The sequence below is a fragment of the Athene noctua genome, chromosome 5 (genome assembly GCF_965140245.1).
Source record: "Athene noctua chromosome 5, bAthNoc1.hap1.1, whole genome shotgun sequence".
NCBI lineage: Eukaryota > Metazoa > Chordata > Aves > Strigiformes > Strigidae > Athene > Athene noctua.
The window spans coordinates 63,100,049-63,113,842 of NC_134041.1; the positions used below are offsets into that span (position 1 = coordinate 63,100,049).

A 13,794-nucleotide genomic window follows, 5' to 3' on the forward strand; every position below is an offset into this window, starting at 1 on the left:
ACGGTGGCGTTTTCGGACAGGTACCAGTCGGGGATCGGGATATGATGGTTTGGAACTTTTCTTTTACTCTTCTTTTGATCTTCTGACTCCCAGAGCAAGGAGTTTAAATCAGGGAAATTATTGTTGATGTCAATGCCGTCCTGAGTCCATCGTCCTAAAGACCAGCCCCCTAATTCTGAACCCTTAGATTAAAAAAAAAAAAAAAAGATAAATATGACAACCTGTGAGTCCTCAGCAAAGTGTTTGTGGATGTGTCACAAATATTTCTATACAGGGAAATGGAAGGATTAAATATTTAAAATAATTGCGCTTTTTTTATTATTTTCATTTTTTATGAAACCCTGAATGAGGTGAAGAAAAACCTACAAAAAATTACTTGTGGTTCGCCAAAATGTTCTGGTTTGTATTCCAGGTTTAAGATTGGTTTTCCCCGGGGTTACAATGGATAGCATATATTCCCTTCCACAACTGTGAGCGTGACTTCGGTATTCCAGTCTTTTACAGACTGCCCTGGAAGATTTTCCAGTGCATTTGACCAGCCCCTGAAATTTTTCCTCCTGGTGTCTGTCTTCTTCCAGACTGAATTATTACAATGCCCAACACATTGTGCTCTCCTTAAGGACGCACTATTAAATTTCAGCTGTGGAGGAACACAATTTTTCGCGTGCTTAGCTTGGTTTCTCATGAGAAACAGATTGCATGAATTTTCCATTTTCCATAATGGTGCTCCCATTGATCTATACACCTCAGTATGGTTTGTTCTGGCAGTCTTTATGACCCTCGTTTCCATACACATCTTCCTGTTAGTCAATGCCACATAGAATGCTGTTTCTTTCAGCTTTTTTCTGAGTAAGATGTTTCAGTGGTTTATGTTTGCTTTGATGTGTCTATTTTAAATTTATTTTATTTTGATTGCTTGTAAAACATAATCTTTGAAAAAAAATAATGACAGCAGGAGCATGTTTTATTCATCTACTAGAAGTAAAATAATTCCTTGATATGTCCGTATTTACGTTACCGCTTTATATGCCTTGTCATAGCCATCTGGGTTGACTGAGGGCAGGAGGTGGATTCTGGTGTCCTCAATGAGATGTACAATACGTGGGTTCCCAGCCAGGTATTCCTGGCACATAAACTGCATTAACAAAAGGATTAGTTCACGTCCAAGTACTTCATTCCCATGAGCTCCTGCAATGTACCGAAATTCAGGTTCACCTGTCGAAAACACATGGGGCAGAAGTATAGTCAGAGCAGTAAATAAATATCTAACCAAATTTCACTGATGTCAGTCAGCAACGTTTCACTTGAGGAGAGTTGGAGAAATGCCTTAACTGAGCAAATGATAGATGAGATGTAACTTTATAGAAACAAATAATTACTTTCTGTTGCTATTTTAAAAGAACAGGTTTACGTATCAGTGATATCTAAAGTCACTGTGTAAAACCTCCAAAACCTATTTTCCATTAAACAGATTTTTAATTATACTCACAATTTCAGCATGTTACAGCTAGATCTTAAAGGTTCTGATAATGTAAAAATAACATGAAAAATACATTGCTAATAGATATTTGGGACAGATGCTAAGGCTCTTAAAAGATAACTGTCAGTAACTGTACATAATTGATCTCTGACTCCACACACTCCTTTTCCCTCATTAATCAAAAAAACAGGTTCACGTATATTTTTGAAGGTTATAGTGAATGCCACAATAGTTGCGCTCAACTACAAAATACTTCGGAGATGAATAGGAATAGTGCCAGCTATTAAAAAAAAAAAAAAAAAAAAGCTCCATAATTTAGTTGTCCTTTGTATCAATAACACTTGCAAACATCAACAGGACAGCCTAACTGGCCAAGCTATGGCTTGTGGCTGGATCCACCCTTCCAGTTTGTCTGGCCCATGGTACACCCTTTGTGTATTTTTTGCAGGACTCTCAAAAATAAGTAAGTAAATGGGCAAGGCAGATTGGACAAATTATTCCGGTGTTAACATCTGATGGTGTTAACATCAGAGATTGCGGTCTAAACTAAGTTCCAAGCCTACTGAGAGATTATGTTTATTGTGCTCCATCCCTTATGGCAAAGTAGGAAGATGTCTCAGGAGCATATCGCCGCACACCTCCTTTTGTGGTAGGAACACATATCAGGGTATTTATGGACATGGCAAAGCACAAGATGCCTTTATTCCAACAGCTGCTCCAGGAACTATCATAGTGAGATCTTTATTTTTCTCCACAGAAAGACCAAAGACTGAATTACTTTCTGTTCTGAAGAATTAGATCAGTGTAGGAAATTGTACCCCAACACTCACCAGTGAAGGATTATTTGGGAGATTTGACCTGTCCTTGCTTGCAATGCATTTACCCCATATAAAAAAAAAAATAAAAAGGTAAATTTCTATCCAAAGCTACATAAATCTCCACAACTAAAATCCATTCTCCAGGCCTAAAATTCACTTTTATGTTGTTATTGTAAAGAATAAAACTCATTATCATTAAAGAATTTAATTCCACATTCAAAATGCCTTCTATTTGTGCTCACTCTCCACTTCCCAATTTAGAAATATAGTGCTGAAGTTCCTCCCACATACACTGGAAATCTTTGCTGCCACGAATATAATTCCATCAGTGATAATTACTGAAGATACAGAGAATGAGGGGGAAAAAAAAGCCAAATCCCAACACCCTTCAACAGATTTAGTTAGATTAAATCCTAACCAACTTCGTGTTCTCCTGGGTTGTCAGAAATCTCGACAGCATACAGCTTTAATCCTTGGTTGCTTTTTCCAATATTGTAAATTCTTGTGATATTCGGGCACATTTTATTCACAGTTTTCATCAACTGCCAACAAAAAAAATGACATATAGTTAGACAATGCAGCAGCAAAAATAGATCCACTATTAATTATTTCATTCCAAATGGGTTGTGGCAGAAACTCTTAATTTCTTTTCTGATAATTTCTTAGTTGTAAAAGCTTTCTGTTTAGTTCATAAATTTGTGGCTCTGCTATCACACAACATAATGTTTGTTCAGCTGGAACAAGATGAATACTGTCAGCTGAAACACGTAGGTGAGGTTCAATATCTTTCTTACATGAGATGTATTTGCAACATTATCACAAAATTAAGGACTTGAAGAGGAAGTCCAATAGGAATAAAACCAGCAAAAACATACTACTATACTGTCAAGAGGTAGTAAAACATATTTTAAAAACATTATGCAGTGGAGAGTAATTAGCCACCTTAATGTTTCGTTCAACACACTCTGTGATTTACTACAGCTGGGTGACTTGAGATGACCCAGCGTGTTAGCGGCACGGCAATGCCCCTACATTACAAGTTGCCACAGCCATGCTCTGCCCAGTAATGGAGATTTCTCTCTCCTTTGCCCTATGCAGCAACAATTCCATTCAAAACAAACAGAGAGAAGAATATCATTAATTTAAACATGATTTGTCTCAGTGAATTCTGATGACACCTGCCTCCACTGAGATAGAAACCAAGCCCACCCTTCTTGTACTAACTACAACGTGAAACCTCATATAGAAAAATCATAAAGTTAAAGGCAGTGTTGATGTGGCCAAAATAGCAAAACGGATATAATCTGAATGAGTCCATAAACAGAGCGGGATATACTCCTTCAGTAAATAATAGATACCTCATAATTTGCTTACCAAGTCTCAGCAAAAAATAGAATTAATAATGGTGATGCCAACAGCCTGTCTGAAGACTTTCCTCCCATCAAAATCTATTCTGTTCACTGTTCTAGAGACATTGCATGACGTTGTCAGAATATTATCAAATAGCCTTAGTGCTTACTAAAGTGCCTAGAGAAGGCCATAGAGGCAGCCATGCTTAAGGGTATAGCTCTGTTTAAACCCATGGAGTTACACAGATGTCATCCAGGTAAAGATATCTGGAGTCTAAACTGTCCCACCATCAAATACTTTACTGTGGCATTTCAGCTGAATGTCAAAATTTACAAACAAGACTGAAAATTTTTTGTGTTAATAAGAAGTAATTGCAAATAGCTTTAAATTACGAGAATTTATCTGTCTCCATTTTTTTCCATCAGAAGACATTAAAGAAAGAAATAAGGACTTTACTGTAAATTGGAGCCCTAGGGACTATTAATTAGACAATCTTTTCATAAACATACATTATTGAAGAAACATTATAGCATAACAAAACTCTTTGCTCACATAGTGCTAATTTAGAAACAATATTGGATAATCACAAGGCTGATGATTTAAAAAATGCAATAATTAGATGTGTCCAATTCCCGTGCCACCATTTAGCAAATCTAAGTGGAAACACAATTCACATTGGGAAGAACATCATTAAAATTCCTCTCATAAAAGGCTCGCCTCCTATTTATAATCACGTTGCAAAGAGAACAAACAGATGTTACTTTTGTACATTTGTTCATCTCACACGTTAGTTTTATACACGTGCAAAACAATTTCTTTTACAAATCTAAACTCATCACTTGGCTGAAAAATAGACAGTTATGCTCTTTCAGTGTGTTGTCTTGTTTCTTATCTACTTTTTTCACCACTGTCATCATCATCACTGTGCTGCTATTTCCATGGAACTCCTTTTAACATTCTAAGCATATGTAAGTGGGTATGACATCATTTGTTGTTCCAGCTGAAACAAGTAGGTGAAGCCAGAGGACACTGTTTTACATTTTATAGTGTTTGATTAAATGAGTCAATTACTAACTTTTTCATACAAACTGAGTTAAGTCTTCATGGTCAACCTGCTCATAATGAACCAAAAATATCTTTAATGGATATGGAGCTATGGATCTCTTGCTAGAGCCTCACCGACCAGAACTTATCCAAGATATACTGCGTGGGGATTATTAGTTTATGTCCTACTGACATGAGGATGAAAGGGATTATTATTGGATCAGATGCCATGTTTTTCTCCAGTAGAGATTTTTTTTTTTTCACTCTGCCAATGAGTACAGATACTGCATTTAAAGGTCTATTTTAACAGGCTGAAAATGGCTTTCTGTAACGTATAATGCTACTGTCTCAGCCTTGCGTTTATTAGTTTGTCTCCTCACATCCTCTTCAAAGTACAGGAAACTCCCTCCTGGCTGATGTATCAGTGCATCCATGCAGCTCCCCAAGTTGTGAAATAGAGAAGATGAGCCTGTCCTCTCAGAGCTGTCTCTGAAATCAAGCTGCAGAGCAGAAGCTTTCCTAACGTGCCTGGCACTTCAGCACGTGCAGGATACCAAGAACATCCATTTAGGAAAGCAGTTAAAAGCATATTAAGAGCTCATTACCAGCAAGAAAATTTCCTAGAACCAAGTTCAAAGTATATTACAAAGAGTGGAAGTATTTGTATTGGCCTCAGTAAACTTCCCATCATCTCCCTAATTGCAAGCATGTGATTACTTTCTGAGTCAAACAAAGAACGTTTCCTGAATTAGGGCCTCTGGAGTAGACTTCACCGTGGCTCTTCTGATAACAGTATGGATATGGTAATGTAGTTAAATGTTTATATGTAAATACAATACTAAAAATGAACATATTTCATATTGGCTTCTCTCATACCCATTTCCTACATATGGCACAATAGGTCACCTGAAACGTCACAGCATTTTTGTTGCGCTTTGTACAAACTGCCAAAGACAATTGATGGTAACAGTCAGTCAGGGCTTTATTAACAACCAGCAGGACTGTAAAACACTTTCACAATTACATTCACTAACAGTTCTTATTTGACAGTTCCTATTTGTTTGTCACCACCAATTATTTACCCTATTAGCACCCTGGAAAAAATCCTGCATGCAGTCTTTGAAGAAGCCCCACAAAACTGAAGGTCCAGTTCCTCCATTCTGCAGAAAAGGTGTATTAAATGTAGGTCTAGAGGAGGCAAAAGGACTCTCAGTCAAGGTCTTTCAGGTTAGAGCTATTCTTTATCCTCTGTGGAGATCACAGAATCATCAATTTACGTTGGAAAAGATCCTTAAGATCATTGAGTCCGACTGTTAACCTAACACTCCAAAAATCTCTATTTCTTGTTCTGCTGAGCCAAAAGAAACTACCTCCCTCCTTGAGCTTGGAGACTATCAGGTAGAGACTCTCAACCTTTCATTGATTGCAACCTGGGAGGTTTGCTGGGTTTTGCTCTAGTCTTCTACATTTTGTTGTTTCACACTCAAAGAAACCTGTTCAATTGATGACATATACAGTGCCCTTCAATATTCTGTATTATCATTTCAGCATGTCCATAAAGACAGCTGTCCATGAAGAGCAATGCAAGTCTTCAGAAGTGCTTGAAGTCTGGCTTGTCCAAAGATATGAGTCACATCCAGTTAAATGGATTTCAGAATTAACACTCCTATTTCCTAAGAAAGATATGATCTGGGTTTGTTACTTCAAAACCTATGTTGTTCTCAAATGTCCACCTCATACTATTTCTGCGGATATTTATCAAGAATTTTAAGAGTTTCCCATACAGCATGAATTAATCATGTAAATGTTTTGGACCATAAGACAATCCTCACTTCTGCATACGAGACACAGCTAGTGTTCCCACTGACTGAAAGAAGAATCTCGAATGCTCTTTTAAGAGAAAAAAAGGGTACCATAAATTTCATCTTCCTAAACAGAGAGTTCTATGAAAATAATCTGACACTGAGAAAAACCCTCCCTCTTACAAATACCTGACATACTGCAATGTAATGTAATGTAATGCTTCCAAAACACCCTCTCCTCCTTCAGCATTCCTGATAAATAACTTCAAAGAACAGTGTCTTTCTAAGAATGTTGGCAGTGAAGTAGCTAACAGAACTGAGAATAATGTACATTATTTTTTTAAAAAAAATTAAGTTGGCTCTGGAAATTGACAGTTATTTTTTCCATTTTACACTCAGAAAAGAAATTTTGAAGTTCTAAAAATTGTTTTGGGGATATAACACTTACTGCATCCCAACTCACAATCTTCTGCCTACCAGCAGCAGGACCCAGTTAGAATCCAATGAACTCTAAATTAATTATTTTAACACAGAGAAAACCAGAAATTGGGAGAGCATGGTCAAAGACAGTTCACAACTGACCAGCTCTCCGTCACCGTCACAAGTTTGCTACTTGTAAGAAAAGTGGAAAAACATTGTTTTAAAGCTGTGTCTTTTCCCCAAAGATATTTCTAACCTGACCAACCTGTCTTTCTGCAATGAGAACGTAAAATACATTTTATTTTCTTGTTCTTGACAGTAATTATGCCAATTGAGTTTCTACTGGTCTAATCTTTGTGCTAAGAAATATAGGCCATGAAATCTCCACTGAAATAAGTGTGTGACTCAGTACACAACTGCTCAATAAAAATGGTGATTCATGCAGTCTAAATACACTGAAAATTCAGCACACAGCAAATGATTCACACATTTCAAGTCCAAACATATTATCTTTATAGTGGAAGAGAAAGTGGACAGAAATATTTCTTTCGGACAACCCACACCTGTGCCTGTGGCAATATGAATCAAGATTAAAAACAATAACAAAACCAACAGCATTGCCTGTTTGAAGTTAAAGGAACAAGATTAACAAGGCTGGTAGATTTAAAATTATACTAAGGGGATGTTTTTTCTAGTGGTTTTGCTGAGTTTTTGCTGGTTTTTCACAACTCTGAATACAGAACTGGACTCTATATAGTTTATGCTGATTATCCAAAACCACTGAAATATATGAGAATTCTGATGGCTGAATCAGGGTCAAATCTGAAAGGAGAAGCCACCATAATATTCACCACTCAAATATACATGGAATAAAAATGATGGCACATTATATGTAGATACTCCCTCTGTCATGTAGTGTCACGTGCTTAAGGTTAGATGACATAAAAATTAGGGCTTCGGGATTTTAATAGATTGCTGGTTTTAATAGATTAAAACAGGAAAAATGTTTCTTTAAATAGATTGCAGACACCATTCAATAATATTTTAAACAGGTAGAATTCAGATTCCATAAGAGCTCAAAAGCCTGCACCCATCCACCCTCCATCCAAGAGGTCACACACCTGCCTCTGCCTACCTGCCTCATTTCCTTGTAGTTGTGATGTTTAAAGTCAAGATTATCTGTGGTTGTCATTTCATTTCTTCTGTGGTAATAATTATTTGGGTCTGAGAAAAGAAAGAAAAGGATTTTCACGTGCTTATGAATTTCAAATATATAGATACTTAGCCATAATGCATGCAAGGAATGTGGAAATCTGAATTCCATTGTCCTGTATGTATTTTAAACAGGTTTTCAAAAACAAAACTCAAAAAAAACCCCTAACAAATTTGAAATATTTTTAATTACTACACAAATCAGCTCATATAGATTGAAACAGAAACAAAGAGGCAGCAGGTATCAGCTTGCTACGCAGCTACTCTGCATGAGCAACTAAACTTCAACAGAAAAGCAGAAGGGTATCCTTAGGCTACAGAGAAGGGCAAAAGATACTGGAAAATGATGAGTCAGATGCAAGATAAAAGAGTGGAAAAAAAAAAATCACATCAGAGGAAAAAGCCCCGGTAAATGTTTTGTGTCTACTTGATTAATTTCTTATTACAAGGAATTAGCTTTTCGTTTTCTTGATGAGTATTTGCAGAGTCTAGGCACTGCTTGCAAAATACCAGAAGGATCTACTGTGCATATTAAACGTTCCTGATATATCCCTAAACATTTTTTGTGGAAGTTGGAGGTCTTTGTTACTTTAAAATTAGCATATTTATTTTTATATGGATATAATTTATAGTTTGTGAGTTTTGAAGTATCAAAGGTGATTTGGTGGATAGAACAAACCCCTTTATTTCCTTGACCTTCCAGGCCATTCACCTGGAAAAAATAAATGGGCCGAGAGTGTTAAGGCTTAGCTTTATATTTCTTGATATACTGTGCTTCTAACCTAACCTATTAGGGTTTATTTTTAGAAATATTGTGCTTCTAACCTAACCTATTATGGTTTATTTTTAGAAATCAACAAGCCTATTTGGAAAACATCAGACACATTCCTTAATTTGCCGTATCTGGGATGTCTGGAATTTTGAGTAATCGTTTGTCGAACCAGTGGTTGTCAGGCAGTTAGGAAGAATTGCTTCCCTTTGCACAAAATCATCTTCATTTGGTTTAAAATTATTGGGAAAAAAAGCCAAATATGAAATCCTAAATATCATCCTGTCTTATTACAACACAGCCAAAAGACACTGTCTCTAGAGAAGAAAAATGGTGTTTTAAAACAATATCACCTATCAGTTGTGATATTTTTGGGGAAAAATGCGTAATTGTTAGTAGGTAGAATACATAGATACTATCCTGCAACAACAAGCCTTAATGGAATTATAAACTCATAAAACTTAAAAATACCTTATAACTTAACATTTCTAAGTTTCATATTTGTCACATTAAAACCTTTGCATTGTCAAATTTGTTTTGTCAATAAAATTTTAAAAGCATTTAGTTGTTTTTGGTTTTTATTTTTTCCCATGTGGAAGAAAAGCAAAATTTGAACTATTTAAGTTATTTATGAAATGAAACATCAAAGTTCCATTAAGCTTTACTATAACATTACTCATGTCTCTACCACTTTCTTACTCTTTGTTCACATGCTTCTCTCCATTTCCATTCCCTAATCTACAGCAGAAATGTAGGAAGGTCAGTTGAACACTGCTCTACAAATATGACTGAAAAATGTCAAAAAACCATCTTGCCTCAACAAAATCTGGTTGTTCAGTGCAGTCTGTACTCCCCAGTGAGAACTTGCTCCATAACAAGACCACCTGGAAATGGACTTGAATTGGAGCCTGATCAGATGCAAGTTTTCTTTCCTTATTGAAAAATAAAATAAATTTTTGAGCAATCAAGATGATTAAATTTCACACAATTCACCTATATTTTTAGGTCTTCTTTCCAAATTAACTGCAGGCTAAACTGATGCAAGTCCACTGACAACAATGATGCTGCACTAACCCTGCAGATGACTGAAACACCAAAACCTTAAAGGTCAACCCATGTTAATTTGTAGAAATTACTCATTAATATATTGATGACTGAGAAATGGAAATCATAAAAAACCCACTTCTAGAAAGAGACAATGTGTTTCCTGCCACACGGAATATCTTCACAATTGTAAAAATATGGCCCTGTTATAAAAATATAAAAATAAACTTCATAAAACTGCCAGAATGTTGAAGGCTTTCTCTATCACCACGAGCCAAAATATACAGCAACCGATATATTTTTCCTAATACTTTAATCCCATTCCTTTCAAAGTTTGGCACTTTTTCCATACATCAAACATTAATATCATGGGAATGGCTGTGAATGCTGTAGAGTTGGTGGAAACTTAAAAAAAAATATTGTACAGTGAGAATGATTGTATCTCTGGTCCTTCCTCAAAAACATTGCACAATTTGACAGCTCCTTAGAGAATTAACCCTCATATTTTGCCAGGCTCTGCTGTGAGTCTGCTTGGATCAGTGGATTTCTGCTGCAGCAGGAATACAGATTAGAAAATTAAAAGCTAATATGTAGCAAAGCATAGAAGTCTTGTGCACAGCTGGTTAAGTCCACTTTGGTAAAAATTATTTTGTTTAATAGAGAGAATAAGAGACTAAGAAACACAAACCACAGAAGAATTATTATTGAAATACACTCAGTATTCGTGGCACTACCTCAGACAGTCTCTCTTTCTTCCAAGGAGAAAAGATCCTGCAAAAGTGTGGCACTCCCATTTACACTGAGGAATATATTAGGTTTTTTTCTACCACTAATCTATCTTGTATAGTTAATTAATTTTGCTGTTAAAGGCAGCTTGTTACCTTCATACTTCTGTTCTTTGTAAAGATGGATAAGTGTCTAGGAAGCTCTAAACTGCCCAGCTACCTTCCAGCATGAGAGCTCTGGGGACTGCCCGTAAAAAGTACCAGAGAGGACCGATTGCTCAGTGGTTTGACATATAGGAGGGATTTTATGTTATATTACATCTCTACACAGCACCTCAAGCAGTGGAGCACTGATGCTTCCATTGGGTTTCCAGTTATTATGTTAAAGCCAACAATTTGTGATGGCCTTTTTTTCCTCCTTTAGTTTTCAGTGTTCTTTTAACCGGCACTGGAAAGGTATGAAGTGAGCCTTGCAATGACTTGAAGATGAAATCAACGCTCACAAAACAATATCCCCAAAAATGCTCTCATTTAGTAAGTAAAACTTACATCCATTCCCAACACGGTTTGTTCATATGTGCCATCCTCACAGAAGTCCTACACTAAGTTGTATGGTATCACTTGTAAGCTCAGAAGTAATGCTCATATGGTGTTCCAAATGGAGGAGATAACGAAGTCATTCAAGTGATTTAGATAAGTTTTTAATAAAAAGAATATTCTAGTCTAAAACCTTCAGACTGCCTTAAACCCCTCAACGTGCCATTTTGCAAATGACTGATTTTTTATTTTTTTTTTTTAATTTCCATGTAATATAAGGGAATTTGACCTGTCTTCACAAAACTGAACATGTCACAGACAGCACACACGTAATCTTGAAAAAATCTGCTGGCAGACCTACCAGATGATTCTAAGTTTTTTTCCACATGATCTATTTCATGGCAGTCATGAGCATTAACATCACACATTAAATCAGCAATGAAATAATATTCCTCAACTATAGATAAATTCTTTTCTATATATGTTGATATATAGTCAAATAACAAACTAATTCCAGTTAAGCATAATGAATTATAATAATGGCTAAAAGAAAATCCAAACTCTTTACCTGCAGTAGTTGCTTCATAAAGGTTTTCTCTTTCTAATTATTTCCCACAGTTTGATTCTGATACTAACGGTAAGTCTGAAGATTGTTAATTCTTCTTCAGAATAGTATGTACTTCGTTTTACAAATAAAATATGACAGAAAACCTTTTAATGACACTCACTGCATTGCTGGGGGATGTTACACATCTGTCATGATGAGCGTGAAGAAACATAATACATTGGCCTTTCCCGGAGAATTATTGAATTTGGCCTCATTTTTATTCAGTCCTTGCTCAGGCAAACTCCCCAAAAAGTTTTAAATTGCCCAAGATTAAGTTTTAGTTTTGCAATGATAAACGCAGAACACAAGGACAGACTGTCACTCTAAGCAAAAATTTACTCTCACAAGTAGTTCACTGAATTTAGTACTGCTTTCTACACGATCACTTATAATGAAAGATACTTGTAGAAAGTCACAGTTTTATACAAAATAAGCACAATTCTAGACTTAACCAGGTAGCCTGGCAATAAGAGAGAAGCAATGAAAATAGGACTGAATGATGCATCCACTGCAAAACACAGTGCTCCATTACAGAGTAGTTAATTTTTTATCTTGGGTTGAAAATGATGGCATAATCGTGATACCAATGATAGTTTTCTATAGAAGAATTATTAAAAATTAAATTTCATCACAAATTTATTCCGTTGAAATAATTGCCCATTGCCTTGAATACTCTACAGTATAAATAAATGCATGAATAGCTCAGCTAATTTTTTCTCTCCTATCTCTGGGTACTTTTGATCATATGCAGTTTCTTTTTGATTTTTCTTAGATTTGAGAAAGAACAGGCAAGGAAAGTACATCCATCCCTCTGAGGCAATTGCAAAAGATTGTGTGTGTCAGTCTACATCTATGTAAATAACAATATTTTTGGAAACTGGAGAGGAATTAAATACTGGTGCTTTTGTCCTCTCTTTCCCCAGCAAGAAATGGCAGCACTACCTTCTGCTATCGGTAGGATTTTCTGACATCTTTCCTCCATAGGTAAGTGTTTTTCCCTTGGTGAAACAGCAAACCACTTCTGTTGCCTGAAAGATGGCACAGCTGGATAACATAGATTTGCCTGTTGCCTGACACCGTTGGATAACATAGATTTTATTTGTAGAGTTATTGTAGCAGTGTAGAACAGGTTGTTTGTCAAAACTAGCCTACAATACACCAAAAATGTATGTTATGAATAATATATAAGCATTGCACCGATAAAAATTACAACCATCTTAGATAATACCATTAGATAATCAATATCTTCTCCGTTCTAAATAGTATTTTCTCATGATTTGTCCAACTTTTAGTGCACCTAGAACATGCAGGAGATTTTATTAATAGAGCCCTACCCACAGGAATGGGTTCTGGCTGTCTTTAACAATTTCCACCACATTCTGACAGTGCTAACAAGTTTTCCTAGAATATTAATATCTTATTCAGGTTTCTTCTTTATCTGATATTCCTTCCTTCAATTCCCTTGTGAGCCTACATGATGGAAAGTTGATATAGAGTACAGACTGAATTCAAATTACTTAATTAATTCAGGGATTAATAAGGACATAAAACCTAACATTACGCGTTTAAAAGACATGAAAAGAAATTCACATTAATGAAAAATTACTTACTTTCCTTCAGCCCCACATTTTTTTCTCAGGGTGTTTCCCTACACCCCATCTGCCTGTGCACTGCTACTGCCCCAGGAGGACACAGTGTGTGGGAGCTCCAAAACACAACCAGACTGCTCCTCCTGACAACTTGGTTTCTTGTACGTTCACACTCAGGGTGCAAATAGAATCAAAAACATACCAGGTATTCAAAGGAATTGAGCATCATATAATTTCTTCCATGGGTCTTTGGGCTTTGGAAAGGATAGACGTGTGTGAACTGACAGATTGTTGGTTGTGATAAATCGAGGAGACTTGCTTAGTTTTGGGGGAACAGTGTTGTTTTGAGATGAGAGCCTTGCGTGCGATGAATAAAATGAGCTAGAAGGAAGAAATG

General features: G+C 36.1%; 1 protein-coding gene across 1 annotated transcript in view; it reads right to left on the reverse strand.

Moving 5' to 3' along the window:
• Nucleotides 1-13,794, reverse strand: part of CPXM2 (carboxypeptidase X, M14 family member 2) — a 79,813-nt gene that overhangs the window by 14,976 nt on the left and 51,043 nt on the right. Inside the window, exons 6-9 of the mRNA XM_074908487.1 lie at nt 8,050-8,138; nt 2,717-2,840; nt 1,019-1,215; nt 3-182 (exon numbers count right to left, since the gene is read on the reverse strand). Of these exons, the coding sequence (XP_074764588.1) occupies nt 3-182; nt 1,019-1,215; nt 2,717-2,840; nt 8,050-8,138 (590 nt within the window). The remainder of the gene's footprint in view (nt 1-2; nt 183-1,018; nt 1,216-2,716; nt 2,841-8,049; nt 8,139-13,794) is intronic.